This window comes from Heterodontus francisci, chromosome 5 (assembly GCF_036365525.1).
Source record: "Heterodontus francisci isolate sHetFra1 chromosome 5, sHetFra1.hap1, whole genome shotgun sequence".
NCBI classification, from domain to species: domain Eukaryota; kingdom Metazoa; phylum Chordata; class Chondrichthyes; order Heterodontiformes; family Heterodontidae; genus Heterodontus; species Heterodontus francisci.
This window is the reverse complement of record NC_090375.1, coordinates 33439377-33462689: the sequence shown is the minus strand read 5'-3', so window position 1 is coordinate 33462689 and position 23313 is coordinate 33439377. Positions and strand designations below refer to the sequence as shown.

Genomic DNA, 23313 nt, shown 5'->3' with positions numbered 1-23313 from the left:
TCAGGTGTGTCCAGGAAGGTTTCCTGACTCAATATGTAGACAGGCCGACTAGAGGGGAGGCTATGTTGGACTTGGTGCTTGGCAACGAACCAGGCCAGGTGGCAGATCTCTCGGTGGGAGAGCATTTCGGTGATAGTGATCACAACTCCCTGACCTTTACTATAGTCATGGAGAGGGACGGGAGCAGACGGGATGGGAAAATATTTAATTGGGGGAGGGGGAATTACAATGCTATTAGGCAGGAACTGGGGAGCATAAATTGGGAACAGATGTTCTCAGGGAAATGCACGACAGAAATGTGGAGGTTGTTTAGGGAGCACTTGCTGCGACTGCTGGATGGGTTTGTCCCGATGAGGCAGGGAAGGGATGGTAGGGTGAAGGAACCTTGGATGACAAGAGATGTGGAACAGCTAGTCAAGAGGAAGAAGGAAGCTTACTTAAGGTTGAGGAAGCAAGGATCAGACAGGGCTCTAGAGGGTTACAAGGTAGCCAGGAAGGAACTGAAGAATGGACTTAGGAGAGCTAGAAGGGGACATGAAAAAGTCTTGGTGGGTAGGATTAAGGAAAATCCCAAGGCGTTCTACACTTATGTGAGGAACAAGAGGATGGCCAGAGTGAGGGTAGGGCCGATCAGGGATAGTGGAAGGAACTTGTGCCTGGAGTCGGAGGAGGTAGGGGAGGTCCTCAATGAATACTTTGCTTCAGTATTCACTAGTGAGAGGGACCTGGTCGTTTGTGAGGACAGCGTGGAACAGGCTGATATGCTCGAACAGGTTGAGGTTAAGAGGGAGGTTGTGATGGAAACTTTGAATGATATGAGGACAGATAAGTCCCCGGGGCCAGACGGGATATATCCAAGGATATTACGGGAAGCAAGGGAAGAGATTGCTGCGCCTTTGGCGATGATCTTTGCGTCTTCACTGTCCACTGGAGTAGTACCGGATGATTGGAGGGTGGCAAATGTTGTTCCCTTGTTTAAGAAAGGGAATAGGGATAACCCTGGGAATTATAGACCAGTCAGTCTTATGTCGGTAGTCGGCAAATTATTTGAGAGGATTCTGAGAAACAGGATTTATGATTACTTGGAAAAGCATGGTTTGATTAGAGACAGTCAGCATGGCTTTGTGAGGGGCAGGTCATGCCTCACGAGCCTTATTGAATTCTTTGAAGGTGCGACAAAACACATTGATGAAGGAAGAGCAGTGGATGTAGTGTATATGGATTTTAGCAAGGCGTTTGATAAGGTTCCCCATGGTAGGCTCATTCAGAAAGTAAGGAGGCATGGGATACAGGGAAAGTTGGCTGTCTGGATACAAAATTGGCTGGCCCATAGAAGACAGAGGGTGGTAGTAGATGGAAAGTATTCAGCATGGAGCTCGGTGACCAGTGGTGTTCCACAAGGATCTGTTCTGGGACCTCTGCTCTTTGTGATTTTTAGAAATGACTTGGATGAGGAAGTGGAAGGCTGGGTTAGCAAGTTTGCCGATGACACGAAGGTTGCTGGAGTTGTGGATAGTGTGGAAGGCTGTTGTAGGTTGCAACGGGACATTGCCAGGATGCAGAGCTGGGCTGAGAAGTGGCAGATGGAGTTCCAGCTGGAAAAGTGTGAAGTGATTCATTTTGGAAGGTTGAATTTGAATGCGGAATACAGGCTTAAAGACAGGATTCTTGGTAGTGTGGAGGAACAGAGTGATCTTGGGGTCCATGTCCATAGATCACTCTAAGTTGCCACCCAAGTTGATCGGGTTGTTAAGAAGGCGTATGGTGTGTTGGCTTTCATTAACAGGGGGATTGAGTTTAAGAGCCGCGAGGTTATGCTGCAGCTCTATAAGGCCCTGATTTGACCACACTTGGAATATTGTGTTCAGTTCTGGTCGCCTCATTATAGGAAGGATGTGGAAGCTTTAGAGAGGGTGCAGAGGAGATTTACCAGGATGCTGCCTGGACTGGAGGGCATGTCCTATGAAGAAAGATTGAGGGAGCTAGGGCTTTTCTCATTGGAGCGAAGAAGGATGAGAGGTGACTTGATAGAGGTGTACAAGATGATGAGAGGCATAGATAGAGTGGATAGTCAGAGACTTTTTCCCAGGGTGGAAAGGGCTATCACCAGGGGGCATAATTTTAAGGTGATTGGAGGAAGGTTTCGGGGAGATGTCAGAGGTGGGTTCTTTACGCAGAGAGTGGTGGGTGCGTGGAATGCGCTGCCAGCGGTGGTAGTAGAAGCAGGTACATTAGGGGCATTTAAGCGACTCTTGGATAGGTACATGGATGATAGTAGAATGAAGGGTAGGTAGTTAGTTTGATCTTAGAGTAGGTTAAAGGTTCGGCACAACATCGTGGGCCGAAGGGCCTGTACTGTGCTGTACTGTTCTATGTTCTATGTTTTGGGCACGAGATATAAGAGGGGATGTGAGGAAGAACTCACTGCCTACGAGGGTGGTGGAGGCAGAGACAGTCAATGATTTCAAAAGGAAATTGGATGGACACGAGGGAAATAAACTTGGATGGCTACAGGAAAGAGCGGGGGATTGCAGTTGACTGGATTGCCTGACGGAGAGCTGGCATAGACCTGATGGGCAAATGGCCTCCTTCTGTGCCATAAATGATCCTATGCTAAGAAGGCATTGGACAAAATTGTTGACCAGTTGAAATGTATAAGGTGCTTTCCTTATGGTTGTTGAATACCTGTGAAGACTTGGCCACAAAGTGCGATTTGTTGGTTTCTTGCTGGATTAAGTTCTGTAGGTCCGAGGGATCCAAAGACTGGCATACATTCTGAAACTAAACTAGCCCAGATTTTAAAAAAATGGCCGCCTATGTTGAGGTTAATGGAATTGACAAGAAAACACACCAGTATTTGAGAAGTTATGGAAAGTGGAAGTTTTATTGCACTTGAGTTGAGGGAAGGAGAAATCAGTAGATATAACATCTTCATTTTCTCCTGTTCCATCCACACTTTCCATTCGGATGTATAGAGGTAGATAGATTCTTGATAAGCAAGGGGGTGGAAGGTTATCGGGGACCAGGGCAAACTCCCTAAAAGGGTGCTGGATAGTTCTGGCTGATTGGAGCTAGCAGTTTTCGCAGATGTGCCTGCAGCCCATGCAAATTAGGTGCTCTTCCTTGATTCTTGTATCACCGGTGTGGTCAGTGCCTATGGATACTGGCAGGTGCATCCCAGGAGCCATGGAGTCATGGCCCATGGATTTTATTTGCGCTCCGAGCTCTCAAGTGACTGGTGTACAGCATCATTCATAAACCTTAGACTAAGCTGATTTTTGTAGTTTTGTTGATTACTGAAAAAAGTTCTGGAACAGTATATTGTAAAACAAATTGAAAAATGTGTCGAGCTTTCAATCATCATTTTAGGAAAGACACAATTAATGACTACCTTGCTGGTTAAATCGACAATTTGTCCTCAGAAGATATAATTGAAAATGTATGGGATTTGAGAGAATTCCATGTCCTATGGAAATTTATATGAGTAATTCTTTGCCATTTGAATGAAAATTGACTGCGTTAGTGAGATTAAACACATTAGGGGCTGGATTTTGTTGCTATCCTGAAGTCAGGAGCTGTGGCGGGGTGGAGGAGCGGGGGATTGGAAGAATGCACCGGCAGCGGTCTGCCATGCGTCTGACGGTGGGAGTGCCAGGACTGACCTTCCCATTGGCAGTGAGGCTCCATGGTGGCCCTCCCGCTGCTGGGCGATGGGACCCAACTTCGAATATTTCAATTAAGAAAACGAATATATTTAAATAAAATTGTCAGCAGTCTTAGCGGCTACCCGAGATCTTCCGAGTGGCGACTGGCACTCGCGCCTTCACTTTCTCATCCAGCGAAAGCTGGCGCCACCGAGGTGGGAAAGGGGGGAGCTTAGGATTTTTAGTGTAGTGGGGCTGGGGGAAACGGGGTGCAATCATCATTAATAATGTAGGGGAGAGGGGTAAGTGATGACCTCTGCACTTGGATCAGTTTGGGAGAGGGGGACGGTCAAGTCTTGCAGGTAAGTGTTTTGGGGCAGTGTATTGTTATTGAGGGGGAAGGGCCGATAATTTATTTTGCAGTGCATTGTTGGGGGGAGGGGGAGGGCTTTAAAAATTTAAAATATACGAGCACGGCTGGCTGCCCTTAAAAAATGCCTGCGCACAGGCAGCTACGCTATTGCCAGTGTCTCAGAGCCCGCCCCTCCACATGATTGTGGGGGAAACAGGGGCACCCGACTGGCGTATTTTGTTGGGCTGCTGCACAGTAGATCAGCACTAGGTGTGTTTATTATTACACCTAATTATATGTAAGTTTTAGCTTCATATCTCTGCGTATCCAAAATAGTTGTACCATTAGATACCATATTATTAATTTGCAGAGCGACTCAAAAGGCATAGTTGGAGCTCAAATGATTATTCTTATTCTATCTCAGTTTCTGCTCAGCTTGGTCTTAGTGAATGTATTTTCATGTTTAGGTCAAGAATGATTATATGACGGATATAGCAGATCAAGTGGACCAGGATATTGCACTAAAGCTGGGATGCCTTGAGATCCGGTAAGCCTATCCTATGTAACCTAACCTATATTGTACCTATACAAATAGATATATGTCAATAATTTGGATGTGGGGACCAAATGTAATATTTCCAAGTTCGTGGATGTCTCAAAACTAGGTGAGAATTTGTAATGTGAGGAAGATGCAAAGCGGCTTCAAGAGGATTTGGACAGACTTAATGAGTGGGCAAGAACATGGCAGATGGAATATAATGTGGGAAAATGTGACGTTATCCACTTTGGTAGGAGGACAGATGTGCAGAGCATTTCTTAAATGGTAAGAGATTAGAGAGTGGAGATGTACAAAGGCACTTGGGTGTCGTCGTCATTAAGTCACTGAAAGCTAACATGCAGGTGCACCAAACAATTAAGAAGGCTAATGGTATGTTAGCCTTTATCACAAGAGGGTTTGAGTACAGGAGTAGTGAAGTCTTGCTTCAATTGTATAGAACCTTGGCTAGACCGCACCTGGAATACTGTGTGCTGTTTTGGTTCCCTTACAAAGAACAAAGAACAGTACAGCACAGGAACAGGCCATTCGGCCCTCCAAGCCTACGCCGATCTTGATGCCTGTCTAAACTAACACCTTCTGCACTTCCGGGGTCCGTATCCCTCTATTCCCATCCTTTTCATGTATTTGTCAAGATGCCTCTTAAACGTCGCTATCGTACCTGCTTCCACCACCTTCCTCGGCAGCAAGTTCCAGGCACTCACCACTCTCTGTGTAAAGATATTGCCTCGCACATCCCCTCTAAACTTTGCCCCTCGCACCTTAAACCTAGGTCCCCTAGTAACTGACTCATCCACCCGAGGAAAAAGCTTCTGACTGTCCACTCTGTCCATGCCACTCATTAATTTGTAAACCTCTATCATGTCGCCCCTCCACCTCCGTCGTTCCAGTGAAAGCAATCCGAGTTTATCCAACCTCTCCTCATAGCTAATGCCCTCCAGACCAGGCAACATCCTGGTAAACCTCTTCTGTACCCTCTCCAAAGCCTCCACATAGTTCTGGTAGTGTGGCGACCAGAATTGCACCCAATATTCTGAGTGTGGTCCAACTAAGGTTCTGTACAGCTGCAGCATGACTTGCCAATTTTTATACTCTATGCTCCGACCGATGAAGGCAAGCATGCCGTATGCCTTCTTGACTACCTTATCCACATGCGTTGCCACTTTCAGTGACCTGTGGACCTGTACGTCCAGATCTCTCTGCCTGTCAATACTCCTAACGGTTCTGCCATTTACTGTATACTTCCCACCTGTATTTGATCTTCCAAAATGCATTACCTCAGATTTGTCCAGATTAAACTCCAGCTGCCATTTCTCCGCCCAAGTCTCCAACTGATCGAAATCCTGCTGTATCCTCTGACAATCCTCATCACGATCCACAACTTCACCAACTTTTGTGTCGTCCGCAAACTTACTAATCAGACCAGCTACATTTTCTTCCAAATCATTTATATATACGACAAAGAGCAAAGGTCCCGGCACTGATCCCTGCGGAACACCGCTACTCACAGCCCTCCATTTAGAAAAGCACCCTTCAACTGCTGCCCTCTGTCTTCTGTATCCATCTTGCCAGCTCACCTCTGATCCCATGTGACTTCACCTTTTGTACCAGTCTGCCATGAGGGACCTTGTCAATGGCTTTACTGAAGTCCATGTAGACAACATCCACTGCCCTTCCTTCATCAATCATCTTCGTCACTTCCTCAAAAAACTCAATCAAGTTAGTGAAACAGGACCTCCCCTTCACAAAACCATGCTGCCTCTCGCTAATAAGTTCATTTGTTTCCAAATGGGAGTAAATCCTGCACCGAAGAATCCTCTCCAATAATTTCCCTACCACTGACGTAAGGCTCACCGGCCTATAATTTCCTGGATTATCCTTGCTACCCTTCTTAAACAAAGGAACAACATTGGCTATTCTCCAGTCCTCTGGGACCTCACCTGTAGCCAATGAGGATGCAAAGATTTCTGTCAAGGCCCCAGCAATTTCCTCCCTTGCCTCTCTCAGTATTCTGGGGTGGATCCCATCAGGTCCTGGGGACTTATCTACCTTAATGCTTTGCAAGACGCCTACACCTCCTTTTTGATAGTGACATGACCGAGACTATCTACACTCCCTTCCCTAGACTCATCATTCACCAAGTCCTTCTCTTTGGTGAATACTGATGCAAAGTACTCATTTAGTACCTCACCCATTTCCTCTGGCTCCACACAGATTCCCTTCTCTGTCCTTGAGCGGGCCAACCCTTTCCCTGGCTACCCTCTTGCTCTTTATATACGTATAAAAAGCCTTGGGATTCTCCTTAATCCTGTTTGCCAATGACTTTTCATGACCCCTTTTAGTCCTCCTGACTCCTTGCTTCAGTTCCTTCCTACTTTCTTTTTATTCCTCAAGGGCTTTGTCTGTTCCCAGCCTTCCAGCCCTTATGAATGCTTCCTTTTTCTTTTTGACTAGGCTCACAATATCCCTCGTTATCCAAGGTTCCTGGAACTTGCCAAACTTATCCTTCTTCCTCACAGGAACATGCCGCTCCTGGATTCTAATCAGCTGGCGTTTGAAGGATTCCCACATGTCAGATGTTGATTTACCCTCAAACAGCTGCCCCCAATCTAAATTCTTCAGTTCCTGCCTAATATTGTTAGAATTAGCCTTCCCCCAATTTGGCACGTTCACTCGAGGACTATTCTAATCCTTATCCACAAGTACCTTAAAACTTACGGAATTATGGTCACTGTTCCCGAAATGCTCCCGACTGAGACTTCGACCACCTGGCCAGGCTCATTCCCCAATACCAGGTCCAGTACGGCCCCTTCCCTAGTTGGACTATCTTCATATTGTTTCAAGAAGCCCTCCTGGATGCTCCTTACAAATTCTGCCCCATCGAAGTCCCTTGCACTAAGTGAGTCCCAGTCAATATTGGGGAAGTTAAAATCACCCACTACTACAACCCTGTTGGTTTTAATTCTTGCCAAAATCCGTCTACATATCTGCTCTTCTATCTCCCGCTGGCTGTTGGGAGGCCTGTAGTGAACCCCCAACATCGTGACTGCACCCTTCCTATTCCTGAGCTCTACTCATATTGCCTTGCTGCATGACCCCTCCGAGGTGTCCTCCCGCAGTACAGCTGTGATTTTCTCCTTCACCAGTAATGCAACTCCCCCACCCCTTTTACATCCCCGTCTATCCCGCCTGAAGCTTCTCAATCCTGGAACATTTAGCTGTCAATCCTGTCCTTCCCTCAACCAAGTCTCTGTAATAGCAACAACAATTGACTCAATATGTAGATAGGCCGCCTAGAGGGGAGACTATGTTGGACTTGGTGCTTGGCAACGAACCTGGCCAGGTGGCAGATCTCTCATTGGGAGAGCATTTCGGTGATAGTGATCACAACTCCCTGACCTTTACTATAGTCATGGAGAGGGACAGGAGCAGACGGGATGGGAAAATATTTAATTGGGGGAGGGGGAATTACAATGCTATTAGGCAGGAACTGGGGAGCATAAATTGGGAACAGATGTTCTCAGGGAAATGCACAACAGAAATGTGGAGGTTGTTTAGGGAGCACTTGCTGCGACTGCTGGATAGGTTTGTCCCGATGAGGCAGGGAAGGGATGGTAGGGTGAAGGAACCTTGGATGACGAGAGATGTGGAACAGCTAGTCAAGAGGAAGACGGAAGCTTACTTAAGGTTGAGGAAGCAAGGATCAGACAGGGCTCTAGAGGGTTACAAGGTAGCCAGGAAGGAACTGAAGAATGGATTTAGGAGAGCTAGAAGGGGACATGAAAAAGTCTTGGCGGGTAGGATTAAGGAAAATCCCAAGGCGTTCTACACTTATGTGAGGAACAAGAGGATGGCCAGAGTGAGGGTAGGGCCGATCAGGGATAGTGGAGGGAACTTGTGCCTGGAGTCGGAGGAGGTAGGGGAGGTCCTAAATGAATACTTTGCTTCAGTATTCACTGGTGAGAGAGACCTGGTCGTTTGTGAGGACAGCGTGGAACAGGCTGATATGCTCTAACAGGTTGAGGTTAAGAGGGAGGATGTGCTGGAAATTTTGAATGATATGAGGACAGATAAGTCCCCGGGGCCAGACGGGATATACCCAAGGATATTACGGGATGCGAGGGAAGAGATTGCTGCACCTTTGGCGATGATCTTTGCGTCTTCACTGTCCACTGGAATAGTACCGGATGATTGGAGGATGGCAAATGTTGTTCCCTTGTTCAAGAAAGGGAATAGGGATAACCCTGGGAATTATAGACCAGTTAGTCTTACGTCGGTAGTGGGCAAATTATTGGAGAGGATTCTGAGAGACAGGATTTATGATTATTTGGAAAGGCATGGTTTGATTAGAGACAGTCAGCATGGCTTTGTGAGGGGCAGGGCATGCCTCACAAGCCTTATTGAATTCTTTGAGGATGCGACAAAACACATTGATGAAGGAAGAGCAGTGGATGTGGTGTATATGGATTTTAGCAAGGCGTTTGATAAGGTTCCCCATGGTAGGCTCATTCAGAAAGTAAGGAGGCATGGGATTCAGGGAAAGCTGGCTGTCTGGATACAAAATTGGCTGGCCCGTAGAAGTCAGAGGGTGGTAGTAGATGGAAAGTATTCAGCATGGAGCTCGATGACCAGTGGTGTTCCTCCAGGATCTGTTCTGGGACCTCTGCTCTTTGTGATTTTTAGAAATGACTTGGATGAGGAAGTGGAAGGCTGGGTTAGCAAGTTTGCCGATGACACAAAGGTTGCTGGAGTTGTGGATAGTGTGGAAGGCTGTTGTAGGTTGCAACGGGACATTGTCAGGATACAGAGTTGGGCTGAGACGTGGCAGATGGAGTTCAACCTGGAAAAGTGTGAAGTGATTCATTTTGGAAGGTTGAATTTGAATGCGGAATACAGGCTTAAAGACAGGATTCTTGGTAATGTGGAGGAACAGAGGGATCTTGGGGTCCATGTCCGTAGATCACTCAAAGTTGCCACCCAAGTTGATTGGGTTGTTAAGAAGGCGTATGGTGTGTTGGCTTTCATTAACAGGGGGATTGAGTTTAAGAGCCGCGAGGTTTTGCTGCAGCTCTATAAGGCCCTGGTTCGACCACACTTGGAATATTGTGTTCAGTTCTGGTCGCCTCATTATTGGAAGGATGTGGAAGCTTTAGAGAGGGTGCAGAGGAGATTTACCAGGATGCTGCCTGGACTGGAGGGCATGTCTTATGAAGAAAGATTGAGGGAGCTAGGGCTTTTCTCATTGGATCGAAGAAGGATGAGAGGTGACTTGATAGAGGTGTACAAGATGATGAGAGGCATAGATAGAGTGGATAGTCAGAGACTTTTTCCCAGGGTGGAAAGGGCTATCACCAGGGGGCATAATTTTAAGGTGATTGGAGGAAGGTTTCGGGGAGATATCAGAGGTAGGTTCTTTACACAGAGAGTGGTGGGTGCGTGGAATGCGCTGCCAGCAGTGGTAGTAGAAGCAGATACATTAAGGGCATTTAAGCGACTCTTGGATAGGTACATGGATGATAGTAGAATGAAGGGTAGGTAGTTAGTTTGATCTTAGAGTAGGTTAAATGTTTGGCACAACATCGTGGGCCGAAGGGCCTGTACTGTGCTGTACTGTTCTATGTTCTATCATAGTTTCAAGTACTAATCCAAGCTCTAAGTTCATCTGTCTTACCTGTTATTCTTCTCGCATTGAAACCAATGCACTTCAGACCACCAGTCCTGCTGTGCTCAGCAACATCTCCCTGCCTGCTCTTCCGCTTAGTCTTATTGGCCTTATTTACTAGTTCCCCCTCAGTTATTTCACCTGCTGACCTACTGCCATGGTTCCCACCCCCCGCCACACTAGTTTAAACCCTCGCGAGTGACGCTCGCAAACCTCGCAGCCATGTTTAGATGCAACCTGTCCTTCTTGTACAGGTCCACCTGTCCCGAAGTGATCCCAGTGATCCAGATATCTGAAACCCTCCCTCCTACACCAGCTGTTCAGCCACGTGTTTAGCTGCACTATCTTCCTATTTCTAGCCTCACTGGCACGTGGCACAGGGAGTAATCCCGAGATTACAACCCTAGCGGTCCTGTCTATTAACTTTCTACCTAACTCCCTGAACTCCCCCTGCAAGACCTCATCACTCTTCCTGCCTATGTTGTTAGTACCGATGTGTACCACAACCTCTGGCTGTTCATCCTCCCCCTGCAGAATGCCCCCTGTCCGTTCAGAGTCATCCTTGACCCTGGCACCAGGCAGGCAATATCCTGGAATAAAAGCAAAATACTGCGGATGCTGGAAATCTGAAACAAAAACAAGAAATGCTGGAATCACTCAGCAGGTCTGGCAGCATCTGTGAAAAGAGAAGCAGAGTTAACGTTTCGGGTCAGTGACCCTTCTTCGGAACTGACAAATATTAGAAAAGTCACAGATTATAAACAAGTGAGGTGGGGGTGGGGCAAGAGATAACAAAGGAGAAGGTGCAGATTGGATCGGGCCACATAGCTGACCAAAAGGTCACGGAGAAAAGGCAAACAATATGTTAATGGTGTGTTGAAAGACAAAGCATTAGTACAGATTAGGTGTGAATACACTGAATATCCTGGAGTCTCTTTCACGTCCACAGAAGCGCCTATCTGTGTCCCTGACTATAAGAGTCCCCTATAACTATTGCTCTTCTGCGCTTTGTCCCTCCCTGCTGAACAACAGAGCCAGCCGTGGTACCACTGCTCTGGCTCCTGCTGTTGTTTTCCCCTGATAGGCCAACACCTGCAACAGAATCCAGAACGGTATACTTGTTAGAGAGGGGGATAGCCAGAGGAGATTCCTGCAGTGACTGCCTGCCCCTTCTAGCGGTCACCCATCTCTCTGCCTGCACCTTGGGTGTAACCACATCTCTAAAACTCCTGTCTATGACGCTTTCTGCCACCTGCATGCTCCTAAGTGCATCCAATTGCTGCTCCAACCGATCCATGCGTTCTGTGAGGAGTTGCAACTGGGTACACTTCCTGCAGATGTAGTCGTCCGGAACGCTGGAAGCGTCACGGACCTCCCACATCTCACAGGTGAAGCACTTTACCCCACTAACTGACATTTCTAGCACTAATTAATAAATTAATTTAAAATAAATACTTATTAAATCCTTACTAAATTAAGTTACAATTAACTATCTGGTCCCCAGTGCTAGATTTCTGCTATAAATATTAAATGCTAAATCCAGTAATCTCCTCCCTCCAGTTTAGTTACTCCTCTATTTATTAATTAATAATTTTAATCAATGTTTTATTTTCAAATTCAGTGCAGATTCCCTACCAGCCAATCAGGTCACAGCTTTCCTGTGACGTCACTTTTTCAGGGTTTTTTTTCAGTTTTTTTTTCACCCGAGATAACTTACTGGTCCGGATCTCTGCCCTCCGTGTCTTCTCCCTGGATGTAGGTCGCAAATCCCCGAGGTAAGGTTTTTATCCTTACCGGTCCGGAACTCCGCCCTCCGAGTCTTCTCTTGGATGTAGGCCGCGAATCGCCGAGGTAAGGTTTTTATACTTACCGGTCCGGAACTCCGCCCTCCGAGTCTTCTCCCTGGATGTAGGCCGCGAATCCCCGAGGTAAGGTTTTTATACTTACTGGTCGGGAACTCTGCCCTCCGAGTCTTCTCCCTGGATGTAGGAAAGATATTATTGCCATAGAGGGAGTGCAACGAAGGTTCACCAGGCTTGTTCCCGGGTTGGCGGGACTGTCCTATGAAAAGAGATTGGGGAAACTGGGCCTGTGTTCTCTAGAGTTTTGAAGAATGAGAGGTGATCTGATTGAAACCTAGAAAATATTTAAAGGGATAGACAGGGTAGATGGTTGGGGAGTCCAGAACCAGGGGACACAATTTCAAAGTAAGAGGGGAAGCCAGTTATGAGTGAGATGAGGAGAAATTTCTTTCCTCAGAGGGTTGTGAATCTTTGGATTTCTCTACCCCAACAGGCTGTGGAAGCTCAATCACTGAGTATGTTTAAAGCAGAGATTGACAGATTTCTAAATACCAATGACGTAAGGGGATATGGGGATGGTGTGGGAAAAGGGCATTGAAGTGGATGATCAGTGAATGGTAGAGCAGGTTCGATGGGCTGAATGGTCTACTCCTGTTCCTATGTTCCTATATTGATGCATTTAACAGATTTTCTGCTTGGTCGATTCTGGCATGTTGCTTAATTAGGTTTTTGCCAAAACGTTAATTCAAAAATAATAAAATAAGCTAAGTAAACAAGTCAATTGAAAATAAATGTTTCGTCCCTCAGTTGCAACTCTGGACTGCAAGTAGTAAGTGGTTAAAAATGGGTAACTTGAGCCTTTGCTGATTTGGCTTCTAGAATTTACACAGCTTGGGACATGCCAATTTGTAGCTTATTTTTTCTCTCCTCCCTGCATTTTAAAACTGAGTGAATATCGCATTGTTCTGCAAATTGTGGATTTTAAAGATGAAGTACAGGGAAATGCTTTCTCAATGTGCACAATGTTCCTAACACTTCAGTAATTTTCTCATTTTATTGCAAGTTAAAATACTCATGTCTCTTAAACCAACAATGGAAGACCTAAAATTGCTGTGCTCTCAGTAGAAATAATGGCCTGTATTTTATGGTAGTAATGACAACGAAGCTATCAGTCCTCAATGTCAATACAGCTCTAAAATTGACAGCAACTTTTGGAGCCCGCAATGCGGATTTAAACGAGGAAATCCAGAAGTTGCTGTTATTAATTCTGTGCTTCTCCGTAGGGTGTTGAAGGGCATGCTGTTGAAGTCCCTGCAGACTGCAATCAATTAGAAATCACTGAACTGACGAGAAGTTCCCCTTTAACGCTGTAATATCGTTGTTAAAAACCCTTGAAAGTTGCACCTTGTTAATGTGATGTAACTGACGTGTTTTGGATGATGTTGCCAAGCAGCAGCACATAGATGAGAAATGGGGTTGGTGGTGGTGGGGGGTGAGGTGGTGGTGAAGAAACTCACTGGCCCTGGAAAAATAATTTTATATTCATGGAATGTCAATTTTTCCATTCTGATAATTCCAAATTTTAAAAAAAATTTAAAGTTCATTATTTCAGCTTCTGATGTGTGTCGCAATCATTTATTTCGCTGTCTGAAAAATGTAATTAAAAGTGAACGATAATCAGTGCATTTTACTTATTGGTCTGCTGTCTGTGGTTGGCTGCTTACTCTGCTTGATGACATAACTTGTTGGAAACCTGGAGATGCCGTTGACGTGGCGCCAAATTCAAACTGAGGTCGGAAAGGTGGGCATCGCTGGCTAGGCCAGCATTTATTGCCCATCCCTAATTGCCCTTGAGAAGGTGGTGGTGAGCCGTCGCCTTGAACCGCTGCAGTCCATGTGGGGTAGGTACACCCACAGTGCTGTTAGGTAAAGAACTCCAGGATTTTGACCCAGCGACAGTGAGGGAATAGCGATATAGTTCCAACTCAGGATGGTGTGTGGCTTGCATGGGAACTTGCAGGTGGTGGTGCTATCATGCAACTGCTGCTCTTGTCCTTCTTGGTGGTAGAGGTCGCGGGTTTTGAAGGTGCTGTCTGAGGAGCCTTGGTGCATTGCTGCAGTGCATCTTATAGATGGTACACACTGCTGCCACTGTGCATCGGTGGTGGAGGGTGTGAATGTTTGTGGATGGGATGCCAATCAAGTGGGCTTCTTTGTCCTGGATGGTGTTGAGCTTCTTGAGTGTTGTTGGAGCTGCACCCATCCAGGCAAGTGGAGTGTATTCCATCACACTCCTGATTTGTGCCTTGGTGGACAAGCTTTGAGGAGTCAGGAGGTGAGTTACTCACCACAGGATTTCCAGCCTCTGACCTGCTCTTGTAGCCATGTATGTATATGGCTACTCCAGTTCAATTTCTGGTCAATGGTAACCCCCAGGATGTTGATAGTGGGGGATTCAGTGCTCATAATGCCATTGAATGTCAAGGGAAGGTGGTTAGATTCTGTCTTGTTTGAGATCCTCATTGCCTGGCACTTTTGTGGTGCAAATGTTCCTTGCCACTTATCAGCCCAAGCCTGGATATTGTCCAGGTCTTGCTGCATTTCTACATGGACTCCTTCAGTATCTGAGGAGTCGCGAATGGTGCTAAACATTGTGCAATCATCAACGAACATCCCCACTTCTGACCTTATGATTGAAGGAAGGTCATTGATGAAGCAGCTGAAGATGGTTGGGCCAAGGACACTAATAAAGGGCACAATTCTAAAGGGGGTGCAGAAATAAAGAGACCTGGGGGTATATATGCACAAAAACCTGAATGTGGCAGGGCAGGTTGAGAAAGTGGTTGAAAAGCATATGGGCTCCTGGACTTTATAAATAGGGGCATAGAATACAAAAGTAAGGAAGTTATGATGAGCCTTTATAAAACATTGGTTCGGCATCAACTCGAGTATTACGTCCAATTCTGGGTACCACGCTTTAGGAAGGATGTGAAGGCTTTAGAGGGGTTACAGAAAAAGTTTACGAGAATGGTTCCAGGGATGAGTGACTTCAGTTACGGGGATGGATTGGAGAAGCTGTTGTTGTTCTCCTTAGAGAAGAGAAGGTGACGAGAAAATTTGGCCAAAATCATAAGGGGTCGAAGACAGAGTAGATATGAAAAAACTGTTCCCATTACCAGAAAGGTCAAGAATGAGGACACTGATTTAAGGTGAATGGCAAAAGAACCAGCAGCGATGTGAGGAAAAGCTTTTTTTTACACAACGAGTGATTAGGATCTGGAATTCACTGCCTGAGATTGTGGTGGAGGCAGATTCAATTGTGGCTTTTAAAAGGTAATTGGATAGGAACGCAAAGAGAGAAAATTTGCAGAGCTATGGGGAATGTTGGAGGAGTGGAACTAGCTGAGTTGCTCTTGCAGAGAACCGGCATTGGCACGCATGTCCGAATGGCCCCCTCTGTGCTGTAACCATTCTGTAATTCTCTGATTTTTGCTTTGCCCTCGCAAGTTTCCTTGCTGTATTTCCTAGCTGAGTGTGCAATCAGTTCCCTCATTTCTCTCCAAACATTTTTGAACCAGTTCTTAAGAGGTACTTGAAAATTATGTGGATTTTCCTGGTGTCTGATGGTCAAGAGTTTGTAAAGTACATGGAGACTGGCCCACAAAGCCTTTCAGAGTTTACCCTTTTGTTTTTTGCTGTTCAGTAGTTTCCAAAGGAAGATAAATAAATCATAGAATAGTACAGCATAGAAGGATGCCATTCAGCCTATCGAGGCTGCGCTGGCTCTTTCGAAGAGCCCTCTTGTAATCAACCATTCAGCCATTAGAAGGTTTAGTTTTATTTATTTTATCTAAACACTTTGATTTTAAACACTGCTATCAAATATCCTCATAACCTTCTCTGCACCAAGGTTAACAATTCTAGCTTCTCCAGTCTATCCACATAATTCTAATTGCTCATCCCTGGAACCATTCTAGTATATGTCTTCTGTGCTCTCTCCAAAACCTCATCCCTGGTAAACCTCTGTATCCTCTACAGGGCCTTGATATCCTTCTATTCCTTTCTCCTCCATGTACTTATCCAGCTTTCTCTTAAAACAATCCATGCCATTCAACTCAACCACTCTACATGGCAACAAGTTCCACACTCCAACCACTCTCCAGTCAAAGAAGCTTCTCCTGAATTCCCTATTGGATCCATCAGTAACCATCCAATATTCATCGCCCCGAGGTTGGACTTCACACAACTGGAAACATACTTTCCACTTCCACCCAATTGAAGCCCCCCCACAGTCCTGACGGCCTCTATTAGGTTACCTCTCATACCTCTCCCTTCCAGAGATGAGTCCCCAGCCTGTTCAATCCTTTCTGATACTTTTGTTGGCTTCAACAACAGCTAACACAAGCCGATTGTTGGATGAGTATAAATAATTGAGACCTCCTTGAAGTATATGTATCCATACCTTAATACTTTATTTAAATGCAGCAGACTTTGCATTGGAAAAGTATACTTAAAAAAAGACCATAAACACTGCAGTTTACATTGTGTTCCACAAGTCTCTGAATCATTTCAGATTCGATTAGCCAAAATCTAAAATATTCAGTATGCTAAGCAGGAGGAGCCTTTTACAACATTCCATTAGATCATGGCTGATCTGTACCTCAACTCCAGTTACTCGTCTTTAATCCATTTCCCTTGATACCTTTACCGAATAAAAACCTGTTGATTTTATTCTTTTATCGCTGTGCCCATTCTGTCCGTATTTGTGTAGTGCAGTCCGTGTAAATAATTTTCTTCTAAAGCTCAGATTTTCTGTGGCTGTGAGTTTTGTGAGCAGATTAGGGATTCAAATGCATAATGGTTTAATTAACACATTACTTTTCAAGCCTGTTTAATTTAACAATTTATTGCTTTTTTATAGGAGATTCTATAGGGAAATGCGGGGAAATGCCTTGGAAAAGAAGTCCAATTATGAATTGCTGGAGTGAGTAGCTTTTCTATGTTTCTGTACTGAAGGCTAACTTGTGGCATTTTAATGTGTGGTTATTTATTTCAATATGTAACTGATTTGAGACTTGTCTCAAAATATTTCAAGAAGGGTAAAAGTAGATAATTTCCTATTTGTTATTTCCTTTTATTGTTCAAAAATCATATTTGAGAAAATTGGATGCAAATAAATTTGATTCCTATCAGCCTAACTCATTTAGTTAGGTATAAAAATTAAACCAATTATTTCAAGCTATTCAACTTTAGATTTTAAGTCACCCTGTTTATGAATTTTTTTTGAAAAAGCAATAGATTTGCTTTTCTGCAGCTTCAGAAGGTTGGCATGATGTTACATAGTATTACATAGTATTTACAGAACAGAAACAGGCGTTTTGGCTCAACAGGTATATGATAGTGTTTATGCTCCACATGAGCCTCCTCACACCCTTCTTCATCTAACTCCATTAACATATCTTTCTATTGCTTTCTCCCCCATGTTTTTCTAGGTTCCACTTAAATCTATCCTATTTGCCTCAACAACTCCTGGTGGTAGCGAGTTCCACATTCTGACCACACTCTGGATAAAGTTTTTCTTGACTTGTCTCATGCATTTATTGGTGGCCAGCTTTATATGGCCTCTACTTCTGGTCTCCCTCACAAATGCAAGCATCTTCTCCACATCTACTCTATTAAACGCTATCCGGTCACCTCTCAGTCTTCTCTTTTCTAGAGAAAAGAACCCGAGCCTGTTCAATTTTTCCTGATAGATATAATCTCTAAATTCTGATATCATTCTAATAAATCTTCTTTGCACCTTCACCAGTGCCTCTAATTTTTATAATATGGAGACCAGAACTGTTCTGTATAGTATAACCGAGTTTCTTTACAAAGTTAAAGTAACTTCTCTGTTTTCCAATTATATCCCTCTAGAAATAAATTCCTGTACTTTGTTTTTTTCTTTTTTATGGCCTTGTTAACCTGTATCACCACTTGTAGTTATTTGTGTATTTGTACCCCCCAGATCCCTCTGCTCCTCTCCCCCATTTAGATAATTATTTTCCAAGGATGAATGTGGTCTCCTTGTTCTTCCAACCAAGATTTACCACCTCACATTTATCTATGTACTTTTGGACTTGACTTCCAGCACATTCTTGTCCGGCCTCCCACATTCTACTCTCCATCATCTTGAGCTAATCCAAAGCTCTGCTACCCATGTCCTTACTCGCACCAAATCCCATTCACCATCATCTCTGTGCTTGCTGGTTAAACAATGCCTTGATTTTAAAATTCTCATCCTTGTTTTCAAATCCTTCTATAACCTTGCCCCTCCCTATCTCTATAATCTCTTCTAGCCCCACAACCCTCTGAAATATCTCATTCCTCTAATTCTGAACTTTTGAGCAACTCTGATTTTAATCACTCAACCGTTGGTGGCTGTGCTGTCAGCTGCCTAGGCCCAAAGCTGTGGAATTCTCTTCATAAACCTCTCCGCCTCTCTACTTCACATTCCTCCTTTAAGATGCTCTGATCAAGCTTTTGGTCATCTGCCCTAATACCTCCTATGTGGCTTGGTGTGAAATTTTGCTTTATAATGCTTCTATGATGTATCTTAGGACGTTCTGTTGCATTAAAAGCACTATATAAATACAGCTTTTAGCTATTGAAGATTGTTTGCCAATTACATGCCCATTCTGCAAGTTTGTTAAAGTCTTCCTGTATCTTGTCTTAGTCCTCTACTAACTACAACACCCCCCCCCCCCGCCCCACACCCCACATCAGATGTCATCTGTAAATTTTGCAATTGTACTTGCGATTCCCAAGTCCAGTACAGTTCATACAATTTGGAATAGAGGATGCATATGTGAATTCCATAAGCAGTATTACACAGTAGAAATTTGGCTGCATCTGAACAGGAAACCTGCCCACATGTTTTGTGAATCTGAGATGTGCAGCATTTGAGATGCACAAAAGCATCTAAAATACAAGAGTCTGAAATAATATATACTTGTCACTAACTGGTTGAAGTTCTAACCTGTGGGTGCTGTATTCTTGCTACTCAGCATCTTTTATTTGTCATTAGCATTGCTTTTTTTACTTCACTTTCCCTCCATTCTGTATTATTCTACTTCCTTGCCACTCTACGTCTTGATAGAATAATCTTTGATTGTTTAGATGTTTTGGATTTGTTTTATTTTGTATGAGTTAACAAATGAACAATACAGATGCAATTATGTTAAAAAGAAAATTGTTCAGTAATTACAATTACACAGTCCTATCAAATAGTGCAAGACTTTTGTAGGCAGTGGGCAGAAAGCACTTGGGACAGTGGGACATTGTCCTGCATTACAATCAGGGCTTAAACCTGCAGAAGACTACAATGATGATAATTCTCTGGAAAAACTAGGTTTATAAATTGAAGAATAATCATATTGTACCTTATACAATTGAATTGCCAGAGATTGCAACAATTCCTCCCAGTTCATAAAATTTATGTATTTCTTCAGTTCTTTAGGAAGAAGTTCCTATTAATCTTTATTTCTGAATGACTAGCATGCAGTCATTTTCATGCATAGGTTTTACTTTCCGAAGCAAATTAAATTTATTCCTTTCATTGATAGAAAGACCTGAACTGACGTAACGTCCAGTCTTGCATTTTATTCTCCAGATGGTCAATGAGATACCTTATGCTTTCCCTAGGGTAGCTTTTAGGAACTAAATGATCGACAGCAGGAGGATGTTCACTAATTAATAATGGTCAAGTTGGTCAATTAGAAGACAGATCAGATTACTATCCATTCTATATGCTTGCTAATTACAATCTGCACAGTCCCATAGGATGGTATGGGTAACATGTTCAGTATGGAATCCTGTAATACTTCACAGATTTGAACAGACAAGCTGCCTTAGAGTAAACTTAATGATTGTGCAAATATTGACTAAGTGGTGGACGAACTGGGATTTTTGTTAAATGTATGTTAATTCAGTTACTGTTGAAAGAGAAATATGTTATCAGTGCTAGATAGTTAAAAAAAAGAATTGTCCTTAGTTACTTCATCTCCAGGTATATTTATAACAAAAATAAAATAGAGCTGCCTCAATCCAGTTGGTCCCCTCAACCTGTACTCTCTCTGGGTCAAATGTAATGACAGGCAAAGAAATGCATCCAGTTATGTCTGTTTCTCAGAATTGTTGGTGAATTACACCTCTGGTTCCTGCATCCTGTGTGCTATATCAACAATTCCAAACGACTGTCCTGAAAGGTTAACTGGATGACTTATCTTTCTTCACAGATGCTGCCTAACTTGACTGCCTGAGTATTTCTATCTTTTTTTGTTCTTACAAACAAAAATATTGATTTTTCTTGGGTTTCTCATGGGTGCAAGATTGTAATCAGTTTCACAGATGCTGTGGCCTCTCTTTTTGCAAAGGACCAACTACTTAATGTTCAAAGATATTTTTTCCATACTAAATAAAATTGTTCCACCACTAGTAGGAAACTACAGGCCAGTTAGCTTAATATCTGTCTTAGGGAAAATGGTAGAAGCTATTATTAAAGATGTTATAGCAGGGCATTTAGAAAAATTCAAGGTAACCAGGCAGAGTCAACATGGTTTTGTGAACGGGAAATCGTGTTAAACCAATTTATTGGCGTCCTTTGAGGGAAGTTACATGTGCTGTGGATAAAGGGGAACCGGTGGATGTATTGTACTTAGATTTCTAGAAGGCATTTGATAAGGTGCCACATCAAAGGTTATTGCAGAAAATAAAAGCTCATGGTGTAGGGGGTAACATATTGGCATGGGTGGAAGATTGGCTAGCTAACAGGAAACAGAGAGTAGGCATAAATGGGTAATTTTCTGGTTGGCAAGATGTAACCAGTGGTGTGCCACAGGGATCTGTGCTGGGGCCTCAACTTGTTACAATTTATATAGATGGCTTAGGTGAATGGACCGAATGTATGGTTGCTAAATTTGCTGATGACACAAAGATAGGTAGGAAAGTAACTTGTGAGGAGGACATAAGGGGGCTACAAAGGAATATAAATAGGTTAAGTGAGTGGGCAAAGACCTGGCAAATGGAGTATAATGTGGGAAAGTGTGCAAGAATAAAAAAGAAGCATATTATTTAAATGGTGAGAGATTGCAGAGCTCTGAGGTGCAGAAGGATCTGGGTGTCCTAGTGCATGAATCATAAAAGGTTAGTATGCAGGTACAGCACATAATTAGGAAAGCTAATAGAATGTTATTGTTTATCGCGAGGGGAATTGAATACAAAAGTAGGGAGGTTATGCTTCAGCTATACAGGGCATTGGTGAGACCACATCTGGAGTACTGTGTACAGTACAGGTCTCCTTATTTAAGGAAGGATGTAAATGCGTTGGAGGCAGTACAGAGAAGGTTTACTAGACTAATATCTGGAATGGGCAAGCTGGCTTACGAGGAAAGATCGGAGAGGCTCGGCTTGTATCTGCTGGAGTTTAGAAGAGTAAGAGGTGACTTGATTGAAACATATGAGATCCTGAGGGGTCTTGACAGGGTGGATGTGGAATGGATGTTTCCCCTTGTGGGAGAATCTAGAACTGGGGGTCGCTGTTTAACAATAAGGGGTCGCCCATTTAAGACAGCGATGAGGAGAAATTTTTTCTGTCAGAGGGTCGTGAGTCTTTGGAATTCTCTTCCTCAAAAAGCGGTGGAAGCAGAGTCTTTGAATATTTTTAAGGCAGAGGTAGATAGATTCTTGAAATGCGAGGGGGTGGAAGGTTATCGGGGGTAGGTGGAAATGTGGTATAATCAGTTCAGCCATGAACTTATTGATTGGCAGAGCAGGCTCGAAGGGCCGAGTGGCCTACTCCTGCTCCTAATTTGTATGTTCGTAGTAAAGTAATTTTTATAATTATTAGGCAGGCTAGAATATTGCCTAGATATTAAGTCTCTAATAGTATGATACTGTGATATAAATAAGGTTACAGAGGTGCTGCTTTGTGATACCTTTGCCGTGACAGCTGTGGCTCAGTTATTAGCACTCTTGCCTCTGAGACACAAGGTTCCAGGTTCAAGTCCCACTTCAGGACTTTAGCACAAACATCAAGGCTAACACTCCAGTGCAGTACCGAGGGAGTGCTGCACTGTTGGAGGTGCTGTCTTGCGGTTGAGATGTAAACTGAGGCCCTGTCTGCCCTCTCAGGTGGATGTAAAAGATCTCATGACACGATTTCAAAGAAGAGCAGGGAAGTATCTCCAGTGTCATGGCCAATATTTACTCCTCAATCAACATCACAAAAACAGATTATCTGATCATTATCACATTGCTGTTAATGGGAGTTCGCCCTGAATAAATTGGCTGTCGCGTTTCCTACACTTGACAATGACTGCACTTCAAAAGTATTTCATTGGATGTAAAGCACTTTGAGACGTCCGGTGGTTGTGAAAAATGCTATCTAAATGCAAATCTTTGTCTGTCTGTCTGTCTTGCTTTCTTAATGAAATGTTGCAGCTGTCAAGAAGTACGAGTATTCCCGAGTTGGAGTTTCGAGGATGTGTGCAGACATACAAATTATTTCCAACTTAACTTTTTTAAATATAATATCTGCAAGGCTTTTTGACAGACCAGACTATGAATGTTGAACATTCAAAGAGTTTGCATGCTTGTGACTGGATTCAGTATGGGTCAAATTGCTATTATTTGTACCAGTTTGATCTGGAACATTGCCAGTTGTCTTTTTTTTGTTCGACTCACTTTCACACTACATCAGCAGATGGTTCTGAAATCTGCTTTGTGGCTTGTGGATAAATGTACTGCCTTAAGCTGACCCACTGTTCCTAGGATGTCACATGTCAGAGCTTTCTTTCATTTTAAGTGGATTTGCCCCTGTGGCTGTTGAAAATGCATATGTTCTAGCATTTGGTGAATATCATGGTATTTAATCGTAAATTCTGCATGAGTGTATTTCCTCAGGGTTTTTATGAGAAACTGGTCAAAGACTGAAATTTTAGTGATTCAAGAAATGAAAACTTGAACCAATGTTACACATTAATAAGATGCTTCAAAGGATGATCATTTTTTCTTCTGGTGAGGACAAGGGGAACTCTATTGTGGTTCTGGGAGGGAGGGGAAGGGGTGAGAGCAGAAGTGCAGGAAATGGAATGGACACAGTCGAGAGCCCGATCAACCATGATGAGGAGCAAAATCCTTGATTGAGGATAAATGGAAGATATATTAGAATATATATTTTGCTCTTGAATCCCATAATCTCTGTTCCAGTGAAACAACCCCAATTGTTCAAGACTTTCTTGGTATTAGTTTTTCTTCAT

General features: G+C 43.7%; 1 protein-coding gene across 5 annotated transcripts in view; it reads left to right on the top strand.

Annotated features, from left to right (window-relative positions):
• LOC137369804 (focal adhesion kinase 1) overlaps positions 1–23313 on the top strand; it is a 717355-nt gene that overhangs the window by 371806 nt on the left and 322236 nt on the right. For all 5 annotated transcript variants that reach the window (XM_068031302.1, XM_068031301.1, XM_068031300.1 and 2 more), the window contains 2 exons: positions 4464–4543; positions 16938–17000. In XM_068031302.1, coding sequence (XP_067887403.1) covers positions 4464–4543; positions 16938–17000 — 143 coding nt within the window. The remainder of the gene's footprint in view (positions 1–4463; positions 4544–16937; positions 17001–23313) is intronic.